This window comes from Barbatula barbatula (assembly GCF_947034865.1).
Source record: "Barbatula barbatula genome assembly, chromosome: 25".
NCBI classification, from domain to species: domain Eukaryota; kingdom Metazoa; phylum Chordata; class Actinopteri; order Cypriniformes; family Nemacheilidae; genus Barbatula; species Barbatula barbatula.
Window position 1 is genome coordinate 11,128,380 of NC_136788.1, and position 19,795 is coordinate 11,148,174.

Below are 19,795 nucleotides of genomic sequence, written 5' to 3' on the forward strand. Positions count from 1 at the left end.
CTGCAATAGTGGTTTAATAATGTCGAATGTTGTTGCGTTTTTTAAATGTTTTAAAATATAAAATGTATATTCTTTTCTATAGTATTTAGCGAATATTTAAAGTATGTACACACACCATATATTGAAACAATAATAAAATATATTACATTTCGCTACCCCTGGGATCATTTTGACTGACCTACAATACAGTTTGGTTACCAAGCAACGTGACGTGTAAATATTGACCGAATATGTGACAGAATTGTGTTGCGTTCACTTCAAGGCTTTAAATCATTAAACCATCACTGCACCCAACCTCTTTACGATGACTTCTTTACAAGATGCAGATCCAATCTTAAGAGCCTACTTTATTAAACATTCACTTCCTCAGATTTACAAGGTGATTTACATAGAAATGATATATTTTAATGAATTAACAGGCAATGGCAGTGTAACTTACACACATCACACAGTATTTGTTGTTATCTAACTAACTTGTGATCATATCAGAATATAAAATAAAAGTTCAACTAGTCTAAACGTGAACGTTTGAATATAAAAGATACAAAAATAAAATAAAATGTAAAGAACAAGTATCGCATACATAAAGAGAATATGAATTTAACATTATATTTATGATGTGCTTTTTATGTGTTTTGCTTTTCAATCATCAGGCATTACTTGCTGGTTTATGTGTTTCATGCCCCGAAGATCCTTTGCACTTCATAGAGGAAAAGATTTTAGAAATTCTGGAAAATCGTGATCTTGAGATTGACTGGTATGTGGGTGTAGAAATATTTCTGATATTGGGATATAATGCTTGTCAAACATGTATAGGGAAACTGAAGTTATCATGCAGTAAGCAGGCTGTCTGTGCTATAAACCTAAATTGTTTCTGAATTTTTCAGGCACACATTTATTGACAAAGACAAACAAATATCCTCATTGGCAGGAGGCTTTTTATATGATATTTTCGGAAATCCAGAAGACAGTCTGGTAAACGTCCCTTATATCCTTAATTTTCACAATCCAAATTTTTGTTATAAGTAATAATATTTAATTCAGTTCATTCATTTAAAACCTACTGTTTCTCCTACAGTGTATATCACATTTACTGGAGAAAGCTTACTCCTGTTATAAAAAAAATCTGACAAAAATGTGTTTCATGTGAGTGTATTAAACTATTAGATGTGAAGTCACAACATACCAGCAAAAACAAACTTTCCTAACTTTCCTGTTTGACTCATTTTGTTAAAGGGATTGGAGAAGGTATATTTTAAAGAGAAGGACAGAGGCCGCCAGGCTCCTGGAGAGGATGGAGGAGGCTGAGCGATATCACACACAAAGAAGAATAAGATCGGCTTTCATAAAGTGGACGGCATGGGTTCGGTTCCACAGACAGAGTCAGAATGGTACTCGGATATTGTTTTGTATATTTTCTCTATTACACGATGCAGTTCATTCAGTTTGACACTGCTCATCTTGTTTGATGTAAATAAACTGTCACACAAAAAGTCTTTATCTATTTCTTTATCCAGATGCGGTGCAGAAACTACAGAAAGTGCAAACGTCTGTTTACTGCAGAAACACCATCACAGCTTGGCGTCACACCGTGCAAGATACTAAAAGATTAAAGGAGTATTTTAAGGTATAAATAAAGCGTCAACTAACAAACATGTACTGAATCTAAGGTCGAAAAAGTATTGACCTATTATTCTTTTATTTAGAAGCTAGAAAGAGATATTCAAGAAAGTCAGAGCGCAGAGATACAGTGTGATGGACAGGACAGACTATCACTGTTGCCTAACAAGCTCTCTCTTAAGGTAACATTTTACTTATTTTATATTACTATTCATTCATATTTTTTGCCAAAGACTGTAATAAATAGTTGTTTGACACAGATCTTTCAAAGTCTGGGTGTTGGTGACCTCCTGAGATGTGCTCAGGTGTGTCGTTCCTGGAAAGCGATCACTCAGGTCAGCTCACTGTGGACTGAGGTCAGTGCAAAGAATCTTCAAAACGAGCGCCGAAGTTGCCTTGTAGACAGTCTAACCCTGAACATTTGTTTTCACAGATGAACTTCTCCTCTGAGAGCTGCTGGATCACAGATGAGACTGTGGGGAGATTACTGCGGGCACATCGTGTCTATGTGACCTCTGTTAACGTGTGTGGTTGCACTGTGTTGCGGGGGTCGAGTTTAAGATGCATCAGTACATGTCCTTTGATCACACTTAATGTTGTATAAATTTACAGTTTAAGGCTCCGATTATTTTATTTGTTTTTCTGTTTTCCAAAGGCCAATGCAAAAATCTACAGGAGCTCAATCTCAGCGAATGTCCGAATGTTAATGTAAGTGGTGTAGAAATACACTGTTTAGGTTTTGCTTTTAATGGTTAACTGAATGATGTTTTGTTTGATAGGATGAAATTATAAAGATGATTTTGGAGGGATGTCACTCTCTTCTCCATATTAATTTGGCCTTCACCTGTATTACCAACACCACTATAAAAGCCCTATCAAGGTAGAAACAACAGTACACTTATATTATTTGGCATAATCCATCATTAAAGGTCCATCATTTACTAACCCTCATGTCAGTCCAAACCTGTATGACTTTCTTTCTCGTGCAGAACATAAAAAAAGATATTTTGAAGCATGTTGGTAGCCAAACAACATTGACATTTCTCAAAATATCTTTTTTCCACAGAAGAAAGTTTCATATAGAGGTTTTGAACGACATGAGGGTGAATAAATGATGATAGAATTTTTGGACTTTTTTTAAACTATCACTTTAAAATTCTTAGCAATTTTGCCTCTTTCTGAGTACGGGTCATTTGAACTTGGTAATAACTTTTTAAAGGTGCTGTCTGAAACTGCGGTCTCTGAATCTTGCATACTGCAAAAACATCTCCGATGAATGTCTGCAGTATCTTACCACAGGGAAAGGCTGCCATAGACTTATTCAACTAGACCTGTCTGGGTGTTCTCAGGTTTGTGAAACCCTGAAATTTATTAGGTATTAGAACATGTAAACCTAACTAAGACCTACCAAATTTTCTTAATACAATAAATCCAAAATAACTAGCTTAAAGAAATGTTTGTGTATTGAAAATGAAAAAAACATGCAGTTGTATATGCAATACAGATAACTGCAGATGGATTTTCATATGTTGCGGATGCTTGCGGCTCACTTCAGCAGATTGTGTTAGATGACCTGCCCACACTGAGTGACGGCTGTGTGCAGGTAGGCCCTACAGTTTGTGATATATGCACAAAACATCAACAATTGGATTACAAACTCAAGCTGTTTTTCTTTGTTCAGGCCTTAGTGTCTAAATGTCGTATGCTGACTGTGATTTCCGTATTGGACTCGCCGTATCTCTCTGATGTGGCTTTCAAAGCTATTGCAGAGGTGATCAGTCTCACCAAGTTCCAAATTGAAGGTTTGTATTCATTAACACACAAAACGAAACAAATGTAGTCCAAAGTATTGGAAGAGGAATTGTGTTCTTCATTTCACAACAATTTGGTTGTTTTTCAGGTAATAACCGAATAGCAGACAGCAGCTGGAAGGCACTGTGTAGGAGTTCTCCAAAACTCAGCGAGGTTCACGTGTGCGACTGTCCCCGCGTGACTGACAACAGCTTGAAGTTTTTAGGAAGTCTGACAAAACTACACAACCTAAACATCTCAGGCTGTATCAAGTAAGAGGAAACAATGAGCCATTAAACTTTTGTATGTCATCCAGCCCATGCTCGAATATTTAGTTACATTTATAACATGCTTTTATATCCTCATGTGGCGTCTTTTAACCTGATTTAGGGTGACAGATACAGGAATCCGATACATTACTGATGGACCATGTGTGGTTAAACTGCGAGAGCTTGACCTTTCCAACTGCCCAAGAGTTACTGACCTGTCCCTCAAGAAAATATCTCAGAGGTTAAACCCTTAACAAGACGTTTTTTCACATTTCTGTCTCATAGATATTTTGTCTTAAATGTAAATTTCATTTTCAGATGTACCAGTCTGACTCACCTAAGCGTGTGTTTTTGCGATAACCTGTCCAATAACGGATTTGAGTTTTTGGGCAAATGTGCTTCCCTTATTGCACTGGACATCACAGGCTGCAAAATCCATGATCATGTATCTTTACTTACATATACTTCTTCATTTTCATTTATATATATATATATATAAATGTATTTTTTACATCTTTAGTCATTACTGTTTTGAATTAAAACTGTGTCCTTCACAGGGACTATCAGCCCTGGGATCAATCCGCAGTCTGAGAAAACTAACAGCAATTGAGTGTGTTTTCATCACAGATAATGCAATAAAGGTTTGGTGTTTTATCCGGATCTGTCATGTGATTTGTTTTGGAAAAGTTATTTTAACATCTTTTGGTCTCGCTGCAGATGTTTTGCAGACAGTGTCGTCATCTGGAGCTGTTGGATGTGAGCCACTGTGCGTCTCTGTCCGATCGGGCAATGAAAGCTCTTTCCTTCTTCTGCAAAACTATCGCCACAGTCAGAATAGCTGGATGCTTTAAAGTAAGCCTAACATCACTGCATATCAAAGCATGACTTTAAATAATTATTTATAGACAAAAAAATAAGACTATACTTTGCTCCACCAGATCACCGATACAGCAGTGAAGTATCTCACAAGAGCGGGTCACTTCCTGAGAGAGCTGGACGTGAGTGGCTGTTCTCTCCTGACTGACCACACCCCTTCCTTTCTGGTGTGCAGCTGTCCACATCTCCGCTCAGTCAACATGCTTTACTGCAGTAACATCTCAAAGTAACTACCGAATGTCTCTTTAAGAATGAAACAAATTATACTGACACAACATTACAATGTACATAGATGAACCGAAAGAAGATGATATATACTGTTTCTTTTGTTAACTTCTGGTTAATGTGAGTTTCATTTTTAGACATGTCTTTCTCATCTCAGGCAGGCCGCTTTGAAGCTGCGGAGCCGTGTCCAACAATTTAAACACAGTGAGGATGACGCCCCTTATAGACTGGAATATAACTACAGCTCAAGTGGAATTTTGATAACCCACTAGTTACACTGTAAAGTGATTTATATATATTTTGTCACTTACGAATTTAGATTAGAACTAAAGATTTGAAGTGGCACTTTTAAGCCTTAATCTTTCGGTAAAAAATACAGAAAACATCTTCATATGCATGCAGACTCATACATTTGTGGTCCTGCCTACGAAAACCCAGCTAGTTCTTTTTTGGTGATTTACTGTTTTCTACATGAAACATTCCACGAAAATGTAACATTGATATCATATTAACTGAGCAAAACCATGTCAAAGATTGAAATGATGGAAATCAAACTTTATTCCTTGTTATTTGAGACTTTTGTCTGGGCTTCATAGACTGGGTCACAGTGTTTATTACTATAATAATTAAATACTTAACATAAACATAAATAACTGTATTAAATCAGGGCAATTTCAGCGTTATGGATGTCCATTTTGAATTATGGGTGTGACATATAAACGCTCAGAGATTGTATTGGCTACCAATATACTGAAACATTCGTTTATTATAATAAACCCTTGTTGATAGAGTTTAAACATCAGAAAATATCAGTTGCACAAATGTTCTGTTTTAAAAACATGCAAATTCACTTACGAGTGGTGATAAAAAATATGTTTTGGGAGACGAAAAACTGTAGGATTTATTGTATTGCAGTACATATGATACATAATGATAAATAAAATAAAAACCAGCCACTCATTTGCTTTGCAAAGTCATATTTAATAAAACCTTGCAAAGAAAATGTTTGAAACACTAACAAACATCTTATATGTAGTTCAATGTAAACAAAGAGTCCTTTAAATTCTGACTGACAGAACGTAAACTTCAAATGTTTCTTATATTTGGTCTGTAAATATATAAACTGTTTTACAACACAGTGGACAGATATAAGGGTCAGTGTGAATCGTCTTAACTAAAAATGAAGAGTTATCACTGCTACAGCTGGTCTCGGGCAATTCCCTAAATGTTCTAATTCTCAGCTCCAAGTCTGAGGGTCTCAAACCAGCTTTGGCTTCTCAGGCTGACGGGACCTTTATCAGCAGTGGCTTTGATCCATCGTTCTTCATACATGTCACCATTCAAATGAGCTGTGTGTGAACAGATCCAGTGAATAAAGAATATGTTTATAACATTTCATGTTTCATGGAAAATAAATCTATGTGAAAATATGGTATAGCTTGGTGCAGATTTCACTCACCAGTCACTGTTGTCTTGCCATCAGATGATGTGTGTTCAGTCTCTTGACATGCAATCTCTGAACTAATGTCCACAGAGGTTCCACACAGCTGTACTCCTGTCTTTATAGTGGAGGGCACACGCACACTCACAGTACCTGCACAATAAACATTTGTCTGCTTTTGCATTTGTATTAAATCCAGAAAAACAAAGAGTTTTTGATGTACATGTGTGGTACCTTGTTGAGTGTGAAGCTCTGCGGTGCCATCATGGCCAACATAAGCATCAATGTCTCCAGCAGCAGTAAGTACATTCAAAGATCCACTCGAACTGTCTGAAACACAAACAACAGCTTTAGGGTTATGTGACAGTTCTTTTTAACAGCTTGAGTAATGATCTACCAAAATTTGTAGTCATTTACCAATAACAATGTTTCCTGTTCCACTCTGCACAACAGCTTTACCTATAAAATAACGGCAACAGCAAAATAACGAAGTGTCAAGATCAAGTAACATTCCTTATTTTGAGCTAAAAATGTCATTTTTTCCTAACCATGTATATGTCCAATCTGGATATTCCCAGAAGATGTGGACACCGTAGAGGATTCACCATAGATGGCCTTCACCTTCAGCATCCCATGTACAGTAGATAGATTCATAGTAGTTCCCTGGATTTTCATAATATCAACATTCTAGAGAACAAATAATGCATTTTAAGAATAAAAATAATTTCATAATATATTCCATACAGACAAGAAGTTTGAACACATTTTACACTGTCTCCAGATGCTCTGATTTCTACATTCCCATGTATGGTGTTAAATCCGGTAACATTTCCTCCGCTTGAGTGAACAAAAATGTCCTGGCCCTGAGATTTAAATACAAAATAACAAATTGAACAATAAAAAAGTGTGCTTTAATAAAACACGGTCTGGGATTATATGACACCCATTGACCACTACACAAGCTTGTGTACATGAATCACCTTTACAGCTTGTAGTATGCAGTGTCCTTTCTCTGTGTGCACGTGACAGAGGTCACTCTCCATTTTTTGGATCTTCACATTGCCCTTGTTCCTAGTCTTGATGTGGAGATCTGGAAGAACAGACAGAGAAGGTTTAACCTTTACGATGTTGATTTATTTATTCCTTCATTCATGACAGATCCTTACCGCATTTAATAGGCGCTGTCAGTTCAACAAACACATCGCTGTTATTCTCATCATGTGATAAAATCTGAAGTTCATTGCTTCGAGCATCATAATGAACGTGAAATGTGTCCAGATTGAGATCCCGATCTGTCGCGTGCACATTAATAAATGCCCGATCCGCTTCAGGAAAGGCGTGCGGATCCAGTGGTTTTATAGATATGTTATAACCTAAATGACATTTGATCTTCGTGAAAGGACTAACTGGTAAATCCCACTGCTTCACAGGTTTATTCAAGTCTTTGACTGAGGGGGAGTATGAAAATGTTCGGAAAGCTGGAGGCATCAAAGCCCTGAAGTTTCTTGAACATCTCTGCGCTGAGCCCATGCGAACACACTTACAAATGAACATGATTGAAGTTGTGTGCAAAAACGTATTTAACTCAGTTGAAATTCATCTGAAACAGAAGCTGTCGGCGACCATTACAACGCTCTTGAGAGATGTTTATATCGCGAGGTCACGCACGACGACAACCCGGAAGAGAGTGGCGTGGTGAACTGTGGGAAATGAAGTCCACCACGGGACAATTGCGTAATTTTTTATTAAAGCGTGAATAAAAAGGGTGATTTAATACAGAAACCACAGTCGAATAGTCGATATTACACCCCTTATGAACAAAGTCCAACCATCGGAATAAGTATTGCCATAGCTTTTTTTAAGTGAGACAATACATTTGTAATAGGCAAGCATCGCAAAACTACTTTCCTTAAGTTATGGTTTATTTTTAGTTATGGAGGTTACGCTATTTGGCAGCTGAGCTATACAATTATTGTTAATTTCTTATTACAATTTATACAACAAATGGCTGTTTTATCAAATTATTGTGGGAAGTTAAAGTAACACCGTTTGATCTGCAATGCGCGCGCGTGCCAGCATAATATTGACGTTATAATGTTATAGATGGAATGCAATGTTTGCTCATAAATGCCATGTCATTGGGCTTTTAAAACTCCAAGTGAAGGTCGAGTTTTAAGCTGAGCAGACAGAACGTCATTTGGGGCGGATTTTCCGTCTGGTTTTCAAATAGCTGGAATCAATTTATTCACGAGACTACATCACTACCTTGTTTCTTTCAGTAAAGACCCGATGGGGCTTGTTATTTTTCCTGAAAGTAATTCATGACGCTGGAACCAAAAGCGTCACACTGAAAAGGGATCAGTTTTAGTCCAGTCGATTTTTTTGGTGTGATAGTTTGATCATCCACTAGGTGTCAGTCTAATGACTTCATATACAAAGTCACAGAAGGTTACAATGGGAGCCTCAATTTGGACAAGAGATTACAGTGCGGTGTCTCGTGCCCTCCTCCACGATAGCTTATGAGTTAGTGTTGAGTTATGAGAAGTAGGAGGGATGTTAGTATTTGTCATCCAAGATAGGGCAGCTCAGTAAAGCTGAATGCAAAAAGCAGGTTAAATCTACAATATTAAACAGAATTGTAGGGTAGATTTGAGTGGTTCAGTTACATACTGACTTGGGTTCTGCAGATGTTTGAACAGCAAACAGGTTAGTCAAAGGAAAAAATGAATCATACTCTAATACAAATTGTTGTGTATTGCACGTGTGCCCTGCAAACAATATTTCATTTAATTTGATCCAGTTTTTTTTTCAGACAGGTAGTATTACCCTTCTTTTCAAGATGAGACCATAAAGGAGGAAATTAAAAAGCCTGTCTAGACGACAGTGGCTGAGGGTCGAGTCAAGAGCAATGAGAGACTTTAGAAGGTCATGGTCAAAGTTCACACCGAGACTCGGTGAGATGGAATGAGACTCAAAGGTCTCAAAGAAGGGAGAATTTAAGACAATAAAATACAATGTTACATTTAGGACACAAAGACACACTCATGATGACACTTTATTGTCATGGGAACAACAGTGTAATATGTACCATAATTGAATCATTTTCATCCTCAAACAGCTCACGAGGAGACAGTGTGACGGTTAAAACCTCAACTAAAAAGACGGGTATAATAAATGGAAAAGCATAAAACGAAATGAATTAAACTGTTTGTTGGTCATTTGTAACAAACGGATGGGGCGAAATGAAAACGACCTAATAGCTAGAGTATACCAAACGGTCTATATTGTATACTGTGTTCATAGGCTATATATACACATTTATCGCACAGCAAGTCAGACAAGAAGGGTAATGAAACGAATTATTTACATCAACCAGTAGTTCATAATGGAAACTCACATTCATTGTCATCTTCACTACATATACTGTACAGGCATGCATGGAAACTGCAGCCATCCTTTATACAGTATTATACACCAGCCAACATGTTTGGCATATTTGATAATTCGCTAATCCAAATAAAATCAAAGAACTCTCAGCTCTGTTTACCATTTAATAAAAAGGTTAACATGAAATTGGCGGTATTGCGCATGATTAAACAGTATGTTATTTCAGGGAAATATATATTGTAAACATATTGTGTTCTTATCAAAATGTAATAACTTCCTCGCCTCTGAAATCACATTGCTTTTATTTTCAACCCCTTTCCCCCTAGTAACATTGCGGTTCTAGTAGGGTAAATAACTGCACTTTTAATAATCCAATCAATAACAGAAGGACAAAATCAACCCCTGCATCACATTTCTTCCTCTAAATGTCATATTACTCGAGTAACTACGACTGAAGCAAACATCACGTATATCATTTTACATTGACTGTAACTCCATTCACACAGTGTGAAAATGTGAAGACGTGCAGTTTCCATGAGGCCCGAGTGATATGCTATTTAAACGTATTCTATAAAAATATAGAACAACTTCTGAACTAGAAAAGTCTTGTTGCACAGAATAAATGACCGGGTTAAGCGTCACAGCATTTCATTTTTTTTCCAAAACATGAAGGAAAAGATTTTATGATGTCTGTATCTACAGTACAGACAAAAAAACACAGACAGATAAAGCTCGTTACAAACATCCCATGTAATCTGTCCAGTGTTCCGAAGAGAACTTCCTTATGCCGCGTTCAGTTCATAGTACGACGGCATGCACAATGTCATATTACATTTTTCACAGAAAACAAAATGCTGGACATATGCTAAGATACCCCAGAGAACACAACGCCACTGGAGAGTTTCTCTATTTCAGAAAACAATCTGACTGAGTGATCAAAGACAACGTTGAAGTCGTTCGGTAGGAAAGCGTTTGCCAATAGCTTAAACGAATCAGATGGGCACGGATTGCGAGAGGTGTCCGAATGCAACCGTACAAATGAGCAGATGAGACATTAATGGGTTGACAATCGACCAATGAAAAAACCTCTTCCAACCAACTCCACATGGACACCACCACGGAAACATCTATGGCTACAGATGCATCGCGATCCAGCTCGCTTCAACTGTGGTCTCTATCCCACGCCTGAGCGGAGAACCTCACCTTCAGATGTCAAGGCTCATCACGATCTATTTACAGTGATCAAAGGAGTGTGTGTGCCTTTAAAGTCTTTCACAGTGTCCTTGGACAACTTTCCTCCTTTTTCCGTCCAGTGTCTTTCGTAAGCGCCAAATAAAAGCTTTGGCTTTTCATGTTCCTGCTCTCTTCTCCCCGCTCTCCATCTGTTGTTGTTGTCTCTCAGGTGCAGCAGTCACGGTCGAGGTTACTCTGAGAGGAGATGAGAGAGGGGTACGGCGTCATCTTGTCGATGTTGACGTAGGTCGTATTGAGGAGGATGTAGTGCTCTCCGCTGAAGCTGGAAAAGATGCCAGCGATGCGGGACACCAGCTCTGAAAAGGTGGGGCGGCGCTCGGGTTTGGGGTGCCAGCACTCGATCATCACATTGTATCTGGGATGAAAAAACAAAAGGCTCAGGACTCAAAAGTGTCAACGTAGAAAAGTATTTTCTAAACTAAACGTGAGCAGTAAACTAGAAATTTTATATTATCTGACACAAATGTGAGTGTGCAAGTCACAATCATGAAGCTCGGGTGTTGTGGCAGGTTTTCTGTGTGTTACTATGTGGTTACTAGGTTGTTCCTGGTAAATCTGAACAAATCTTAAATACACTGTAAGCAATACTGATGATGGGCGGCTCTATAGGCCCTTGATTCCGTTTGCACCAGCTGTTTACTTGTAACGCATGACACCGGTGCCTCGAAATTCATCGCCTACAGAGAAAACCTTCATCACATTTCTCAACAACTTTCTGTTGTCTTTCCTGCCGAGCAGAGACCTTCAAACCCCAGAGAAATGTGAGACTGATAGCTGGCTGTGCTGTCCATGTGGGTAGGGAGTGATGACCCACATATCTTTATTCACAGCACCACTGGCTGGTTATTAAACAGGCGTGTGTGAAGAATGTTTGTGGATTGACTCATATCGCACAGGCGGGTTTGGGAGTCAATGTGTGTCAATCTCAGGTAGTCATGCGCAGCCGAGTTGGCCGAGAGTTCTGATGACCCGCGACTGCTTGAATGAGTCTGCGGGTGGTTAACAATGGCCCTCTGTTGTACGCCCTGGTGTTGACGCCCACCCCCCTTGTGTGTAGTATGTAGGACGCTGAAATGTGTGTGTGTGCTAGTGAATGCTTACAGGGCATCCGGGCAAAACTCGGGCTGCAGTAGTCTTCGCCCTTGTAGAAGGAAGATTGTGATGTCGAAGGAGTTCACGTCGGAGTACGGCGGGGCGCCGCGGGTCATGAGCTCCCAAAGCAAAACTCCAAACGACCACTGTGTGAAGAGGGAAAACAATTGGTTATGAGCAAAGCAAGCGAGCACCTATCAAAACAACTGACATTTGGGTGAACTCTGTCCAACATGTCATCAGTTGTTGGAGGCTGATACAAAGGGAATAGGGCGTGCCAAACAGAATGGAACGCTGAACCTATAAATCCATTTAAGGGAACAGTCGGTGTTTACAGAAATATTGGGAAAACCATTTCTCCAGAAATTGTGGCCATGCAGTAATACATTTTATTTGAAGGAAGGCAGGTTAGACAACAGGACATGAGTCATGACACACCTTGGTCCTGACGTGTGTGCGCATGCATGAATGAGTATGTGAGTAAAGATACAAGTTAATGAACTGAAACATACAGTACAGATTCAGTCAAAGTGACCCCAGTGATTCAAAATCAACGATACTTCATGAAATATTGCCATCACCAGAACTGGATCTGACTTTTTTGTTCTGTTTAAAACAAATGTTCCATTCTATGCCTACGATGCCCAAGAGGGAATAAAAACAACATCCTTCCAGACAATAAGATGTTAGGGTTAGGTTTAGTTCTAATGTTAAAGGGACAATTTACCTAAATATTAATATTCTGTCTCATTTACTCAGACATTTATACAGAATGAGGGTTTGTTCTGATAAACACAGAGAAAGATATTTGGAAGAAGGCTCGTAACCAAACAGTTATTGGCCACCACTGTCTACCATAGTAGGAATAATGACAATGGGTGTCAAAAATACAACAGAATTGTTTGCTTTCCAACATTCTTCAAAATATCTTCTTTTGTGTTCAATAGAACGAAGAAATGTTTAAAGCAATTTTCCTACTATGGTAGTCAATGGCAACTGAGAACTCTTTGGTTGCGAACAGTCTTCCAAATATCTTTCTCTGTGTTCATCAGAACAAATACATTTGGAACAAGTTCTGGGTAAGTAAATGAAGACAGAATGTAAATTTTTGGGTGAAATGTTCCTTTAAAGTTAAAATAGTCCACTTTATAAGATCAGTGGCTTGTATTATAAAACATTATTACTGACTTATTTCTTTTTAGTTTATAAGAAGGGTTATGACTAGGTTTAAGCCACAATTTGCAAGCGTCATAAACTGCAATGTATTTTGAAGAGCAAATAAACAGAAAAAACTTTTTCACACACAAAACTGAAGACCATCAATTAAAACAATTTATGCTGATGACTTGTTAATAGGGAGCTACTCACCACGTCAGATTTGGGGGTAAACTTATGTGTCTGCAGGCTTTCTAATGCCATCCATTTCACAGGTAGCTTGACTCCATGCTTGTTGTGCACACTGTAGTATTCTTTATCATACACATCCCTTGCCAAGCCAAAATCTGCCACCTTTACTGTGTAGCTCTCGTCCAGCCTGAGATAAACAATGTGCACATGTCAAGTACAATGACATGTACACACACACACACACACACACACACACACACACAGTAATATAACTTTGTACAGAAAGCGACACTAGAAGTTTTGTTAAACTCACATGCAGTTTCGGGCTGCAAGGTCTCTGTGTACGAACTTCTTGCTGGCGAGATATTCCATTCCTTTAGCCACCTGCAGCCCAAAACCCATCAGGTCCTTCACTGTGGGGTTCTGTGTAGAAATAAAATATTCATCCCTCTTAGTTTATTGAAAATTGAACACAACCAAAATAATATATTATTTTATATAAAGACTTCATTAGTTCAATGTCATTTGAGATGTTGGCACCACGTACATGAGTCTCATTTCTGATGAAGTTGCGCAGATCCCCATGCTTCATGTAAGGCAAAACAACGAGTGGCGACCCCTCGCTGGGCAGGCAGATTCCCAGCAGCGAGAGGACGTTGGGATGGCTGAAATCCTTCATGATGATGCCTTCCTTGAGGAACTGAGACACCTCCTCAATATCTGTGATTCCTGCAAGCCACATATTAGCTTATTGAGATGTACTCATTATTAATGAAGGCCACAGAACTGATAAGGCAAAATCTCAGCAGGTCAAAGGTCAACGTTATCGGCACCAACCCACGTCTGCTAGATTTACACGCTTGACCCAACTTTTAAAATCCATCCTGCTATATGTTCTCCGGATCAGCAATAAACCTGCCAAGCTGTCAGTGAACCATTTCACCACGACATACAAATTATCCCCAACACTATCAAGTGTTTTATAACAGGAGGCCTGATATTTCACCCGGGGAGGAGCGCTGGGTTTCAGAACGGAGACTTAATCCACTGTGTCATGACCGTGCCATTACTAGCTGGATCTCTAGCGCTCTCGTTGTTTAGCTGTGCCTCCCTTTAATCTCGTTGGAGGCGCTTTCACATTTCGAGAAGATAAAGCAGATGTTTAACCCTTCGCTTGGAAAAAGAGAGGCTTACGGGGACAAAAAGAAAAGGCCTGTGTATACGTGTCGTGTTTACAGACCACTGATCTCGAAATGATGCAACATCTCACACTACACTGAGCCGCTGTCCGTATCCTCAAAAGACTACGACTGATCTGGGAAAGGCTCCAAGCATTTAGTCGGTCGATTTGTTTGTATCATTTATTCACGATGTACATTCTGACTCCTTGTTGTGATTCCTCCAAAAATTAAATGCAATTAAGCTTTTCAAAATATTGTCTGACAACATCGAACACCAGAAACATTTGAGGTCCAGTTAAGCAACGCTTCCTGTTGAAACAAGCCTTCGTTCTCAGAGCAAATATGAGCAAGAAAGACTGAGCTCAGGTCATAAATCTAAAGCTCTCAGTGACGTGATTAGGGGCGTCTCTAATGTGATATGGCGGTTCTGCTCTTCATTCATCATCATCATCTTCATCACAGTGTCATATTAAAACAGCCCCATGTGTCATACGTCATGTCTCTGTATAGAGATGTTGTGTGTGTCAAACCAGGTTGAAACCAGAAATGTAACCAGGACAAAACAACGGGCAACGTAATTGGGTATGTCGGGAGCCAGGAGGGATCCAAAATAGAGATAAACGTTGTCTGCTAGCTTGTTGGTTGGATGTTTTATAAGCCATCACATTTCAGGTACGTTTATTTAGTTTCAGTGTTTTTAGGAGTTTATAAACATGACATTAAAGCTCTATAATTATTATTTGAGCAATAGAAATAACACTTGCTGCAGAACAAAACATTTCAAATTGTATAGGTACAGTATGTGTTTCATCCTGTAAACTACTAACAATATTTCTTCTAAATAAAAATATTGTTTCTATTTGCTCATTCCCTTGGAGAAAATGCAAACTGGAGAAGCAGGTAAAAATAACTGAAAATATGCTGTGCATTATTTCAGATACTGCAATGAAAACAAGTTCATTTTCACTTTTAAGCAATACAACAGTAATATTTGAACATGTTTTTAGGAAAAGTAATTTTTCATGTGATAATCACAGATTTGATCAAAGTTTTCATGTGTCTTGTCATGCTGTCAGTTGAATAACTTTATGTTACTCCTGAGGTTTGATTTTGTTGTATATCAACAGACACAATACAATCAAAATTTGGAGTGGCCTCTTAATTCTTTCCATATATATAAAAATATTCGTTTTGTATATAAAACACCACTTTCTGTCATTGGTCAGCTGAACAGATAGTCCCGCCCCGCTCCACCAAGTTTGCTTTCTCTGGAGTAACTAACAAATATATATATTATATAGTTCTTTCTGCATATCATCGTCATTCTGATACCTTGTATAACACAATGTTTTTCACTGGGTTTTGCAAATATCTAACCAATTAAAAGTATTCACAAAGTACTTCTTAAATGATTAAATACAGTTTTTTCCATTTCCTGGAAAACAGCAAATTTGGACATCCAAGGTTTCAGAAAGAAAGCAACAATATCAAACGCAGTTTTTTTAGCATCCAAAAAAGCTTTTAAGTCTCTAAATAAAATATATGTTTTCATACACCATCCCTTAACACCAATACATCACTTCAACACAACGTAATGGTTTCAAGCTCACGGTTTAGGGACTTGATAGCGCAGTGCTGCTTCTGGCCATCTGGTTCGAGCAGGGTCCCGTGGAACACGCATCCAAAGTGGCCTGGGAAAAAAGACAGGAAAAGTTTGAGAGAATATGAACGCATTAATCTATCAGAGCCTTTTCTGAGTTTTAGCACTGCAGGTGCGCATAATGTACAGTAACCCTTCAAAACTGAGAACAATGGATGTTGCGAATCAATGGAGTGTGAATATGAAATCCTATTCACTATTGCAATAACATTTTAACAGTTTAGTCAGTTAACATTAGACAGTAGAGAAGAATCAAACTTGTGGTTGCTAGGGTGTTCTGGATGCTTTTCGTGTGACTGTCAGGTCTATCCCTGAAAGATGAACCAATTACAAGTATCTCGGCCGGGTGTTCTCTCTAATTAGGGCACCGAGAATAAAGGGTAAGTGTCAGGGTGTTATGTCGAAAATAATGGAGCATGGAGTGCTGTAATCTCTCTCCAGCACAGCTATCACGTCTTCCCAGATGGGAGGCGAGTCAGATTACCGGTGCGGATCCCTGAGACGGCCCAACAATGAGCCTGGAATTTAACACGAGAACAAATCACCACACATGCCACCCCAACTACCCCAACATACTCGAATGCAAACACACACACATGCACGACTTCTTCCTCCAGCTCTATAAATCGCTATGTGTCATATGCGCAAACACACACATGTTAGGCTTGACTTTCCCACAGGGGTGATGGGTTTAACGAGTATTGTCTGGGGGTATACAGAGTGCGGTTTTCACCTGATCTGCAAAATAAATACGATACGTGCGTTCACACCCACATGTCTGTGGAACAATGAGACGGCAGACAATTTAATGTTCGAATGTCCAACCTGCCGGGCTGAATGTGCCCATTTAACCTTTTAGCTTTTCTGAGTTTAACCACGTCTGAAATTGATTCCTTCTATATCACTAATTTGAGCTATTGGATTTCTTGTTAAGCACCTGTTTTTGATTCTTTGCTTGCAAATGTGCTTGAAAGCAACTTGTAACAAGAAAAACAAACTAGACTTTTTAATTTTCTAAAAGAATGGGAGCAAAAATCTCTATACAATTTTTTGTACAATTTCTGTGGAACACAAAACAAATATTTTGAGAAATGTCTCAGTGGGTTTGTGTCCATAAAATGGAAGTCAATGGGGGTCAATGTTGATTGGTTACCAACATGTTCTGCAGAAGAAAGAAAGTCAAACAGGTTTGGAATGACATGAGGGCGAGTAAATTAGATACATAACATTTTTTGGGTGACTAATTCCATTGAGGTGAGAATGTATTTATGTTGCTAGGGAGTTGGTGCAGGATAAAAATAACAACTCAAATGTAATACTTTGGATTATAGTTTGAATGATGCATTTATATAACAACCATCAAGAAAATTTTAACATTAGATATTTGGGTTCCCTCACCTCTTCCTATGATCTCATTCACATGTAAGAGCAGATCCTCTCGGGCTATGACCACATGTTGAACTTCCTTCAGCAGCTCAGGGTGGAGGCTGCCCAGATCTATGGGTGCATTCGATGGCAACAGTGGAGAGGCCAAGTCCCCATCCATCGCCCCGAGCATGGGGGACAGGTCCACATGAGCGTGCGAGTACAGATGAGGTCGACATGACTCCGTCTGCGACAAAGGCAAATTCTGGTCTGTGGGGCGACAAGGTCAAAGGTCAAAAGTCAACGACTTGTTCATTGAGGCCTGGGGTCACCTGAACAAAGCGGGGAAAGTCTGAGGCAGAGTTATTACACCGACTACAAAGAGCAGAGGAAACTCTAAACCCGGTTGTACAGATGACAGTGGGAGAGTGAGTTTTTCCCATCTTTTCAACAAATGAATCAGGCAAAGGAGCATGCAATCTTTTCTGTAAGGAAATAAAGAAAGCAGAGGGTAAGGTCAGAAGGTCTGTGTGTGGAGAACTGGATAAAAGTTGCCTTTCAGTGCTGATCTGAGACCGGCCAATCATATCATGATTTAGAAAAAGGTCTAAGATCAGCAGAGCCGGCGAACCCCCACCAGCGGTGTGTTTTGAGCAAAAGGCAGCGAAGCGTGAGAACGTACCCTCAAGCAAAGTGGTTCTATAGTCCACGGACTCGTGAGAGACCATTTCATTAGTGGGACTGACACTCCTCGCGTTTGCCAACATGTCCAAGTGTGGAATGTGAGCCCGGCCGTCATACCAAACCATAGCCTTAGCTAAATCTACAACCAGAGACAGGGTGAGAGAGAGAGAGAGAGAGAGAGAGAGAGACCAAGGGGAGAAGATGTGAGAAAAAAGGGACAGATCGCTCCACCGTGAGCTTCAGCAGTATTGACTCCCGCAAACCCATTTTAGTCTGTCAACCGCTATAATTCTCATTCAGTTTGTTTCAGGCTTATTTGCTACACATCTAATGTTGTTTTGAATAACTGGTGTGCCCGTCTGAATGTCAAAGGTGATATTTGCATAATGTTTGATAAGATTTAACTGGCAAATAAATATACAAAAAATCTGCAGCATTTATACATGAACTCCACAACCTTGAACGTCGGATAAACACATGCAGAACAACACCACATATAAACAATAAAAACAGTTACATACCATCGATGTGCTTTTTCCTCTTGATCCAAACAAAGATTCCGATTAAGAACAGTAGAAGGATGGACACGCAGATGCCTCCTGTGATCAGAATCCTGTAGTCCTGGTCTTGAGCCAACACTACTCGACCCAAGATCACAGAAGATGTGGCCTGCTTCCACTGCAATGCACAACACACATTATTGCATACTTTTGTGTTCTTGTGTGTGAAATGCTACAAAGTTTTTCTATGGATGCACAATATAACTATATATCTGTAAACCAACAGACTAGAAACTGACTAGAGATTTAATATAAAATCTGTGGCATATTTTACATTCGAACCTTCAACATCACAACAAACAAACACCCTCTGGGAGCTTTTGGGTTCAGAGTAACTGGTTATAAAGCAGCACGGCAAAATGAAACGCGCTTCCACTGCAGGCAGGAGGGGAAATTGGATCAGAGATAGTGCTTCTCTTATGTGGCCGAGCATTATTGAGTTTTGGGCTCAGATTAGCTTCAGCTAGCCGTATTGTGATGGGGTCAGATTAGAGCATTGTGTCACACGCACGCTGTCCGTCTCTCGCTGACAGATAAGCACTTTATGCTGAGGCCGACGTTTCCTTGATCTTTGTACCAATCATATCAGTCAGGGGGCCGAAAACGGTTTTTAATGTTCTTGAGCTAATGGTGACCAAAAGGAAATGTAAGGAAGGCATCTTATCGGCTGGGTCTGAAGTAAAAATTACAATACGAGGAAATATTGAGGAAATCAATCATTGATAGTGTTTCTCATACCCAAGGTCTGCGTGGAGAGAATGTGTATTTAAAAAGGCAACCATCAAGATCTGGCAACCCAGTCTGGCCTCTGTGTATTAGAGCAGGGGTTTTCTTTATGATGTCATCTCAAGGACCCCAAATAAGACAAAACTTTAGTGAGGGAATACTTATCAAGCTATACGTTTTATGTTAAGAGCAACTTTGATAGATTAAGAGTATATCATATATTATAAACAGACAACGTATTATTACAGAAACTCCGTAGTTGGGCTACACTGCGAAAAAATAAACCATAGTAAAAAACTAACTTACTAGAAAGTTAC

At 39.1% G+C, this 19,795-nt stretch overlaps 3 protein-coding genes across 4 annotated transcripts in view; 1 reads left to right on the forward strand and 2 right to left on the reverse strand.

Moving 5' to 3' along the window:
* Window positions 1-304: 304 nt before the first annotated feature.
* Window positions 305-5,053, forward strand: fbxl13 (F-box and leucine-rich repeat protein 13; the record flags this gene model as incomplete). The annotated part of the gene is given in 21 exon segments (XM_079450914.1): window positions 305-379; window positions 654-757; window positions 888-975; window positions 1,079-1,146; window positions 1,237-1,391; window positions 1,518-1,627; window positions 1,707-1,802; window positions 1,881-1,976; window positions 2,054-2,210; window positions 2,213-2,328; window positions 2,400-2,500; window positions 2,840-2,969; window positions 3,125-3,223; window positions 3,302-3,422; window positions 3,521-3,683; window positions 3,802-3,921; window positions 3,999-4,125; window positions 4,238-4,321; window positions 4,398-4,532; window positions 4,619-4,782; window positions 4,939-5,053. Coding segments are annotated over 21 exon segments (2,424 nt in total).
* A 258-nt stretch (window positions 5,054-5,311) lies between these two features.
* Window positions 5,312-7,904, reverse strand: fam185a (family with sequence similarity 185 member A). The gene is made up of 8 exons (XM_079449597.1): window positions 7,389-7,904; window positions 7,203-7,312; window positions 6,993-7,085; window positions 6,771-6,909; window positions 6,640-6,681; window positions 6,457-6,552; window positions 6,241-6,375; window positions 5,312-6,130 (listed from the first exon to the last, which is right to left on the reverse strand). The coding sequence occupies exons 1-8, from the start codon at window positions 7,774-7,776 to the stop codon at window positions 6,012-6,014; spliced, it is 1,122 nt and encodes a 373-aa protein (XP_079305723.1). The 5' UTR covers window positions 7,777-7,904; the 3' UTR covers window positions 5,312-6,011.
* Window positions 7,905-9,241: 1,337 nt separating this feature from the next.
* The window catches only part of met (MET proto-oncogene, receptor tyrosine kinase), a 37,976-nt gene continuing 27,422 nt past the window's right edge, over window positions 9,242-19,795 (reverse strand). Inside the window, exons 13-21 of one of the 2 annotated variants that reach the window (XM_079450345.1) lie at window positions 18,714-18,870; window positions 18,191-18,331; window positions 17,542-17,778; window positions 16,094-16,174; window positions 13,850-14,031; window positions 13,616-13,725; window positions 13,324-13,489; window positions 11,965-12,101; window positions 9,242-11,218 (exon numbers count right to left, since the gene is read on the reverse strand). In XM_079450345.1, the coding sequence (XP_079306471.1) occupies window positions 11,008-11,218; window positions 11,965-12,101; window positions 13,324-13,489; window positions 13,616-13,725; window positions 13,850-14,031; window positions 16,094-16,174; window positions 17,542-17,778; window positions 18,191-18,331; window positions 18,714-18,870 (1,422 nt within the window). In that variant the 3' untranslated portion in view covers window positions 9,242-11,007. The remainder of the gene's footprint in view (window positions 11,219-11,964; window positions 12,102-13,323; window positions 13,490-13,615; window positions 13,726-13,849; window positions 14,032-16,093; window positions 16,175-17,541; window positions 17,779-18,190; window positions 18,332-18,713; window positions 18,871-19,795) is intronic. The other variant, XM_079450346.1, reaches the window with a different exon arrangement.

What these genes read in the sequence shown, in the direction of transcription:
- fam185a (XM_079449597.1), bottom strand. Translation starts at nt 7,776, where the DNA reads ATGTTCATTTGTAAGTGTGTTCGCATGGGCTCAGCGCAGAGATGTTCA. An exon ending in CCAGATTGGACATATACATG is followed by an intron (nt 6,682 to 6,770) that starts GTTAGGAAAAAA and finishes GTTATTTTATAG; the next exon opens with GTAAAGCTGTTGTGCAGAGT. An exon ending in AACAGGAAACATTGTTATTG is followed by an intron (nt 6,553 to 6,639) that starts GTAAATGACTAC and finishes TTTGTGTTTCAG; the next exon opens with ACAGTTCGAGTGGATCTTTG.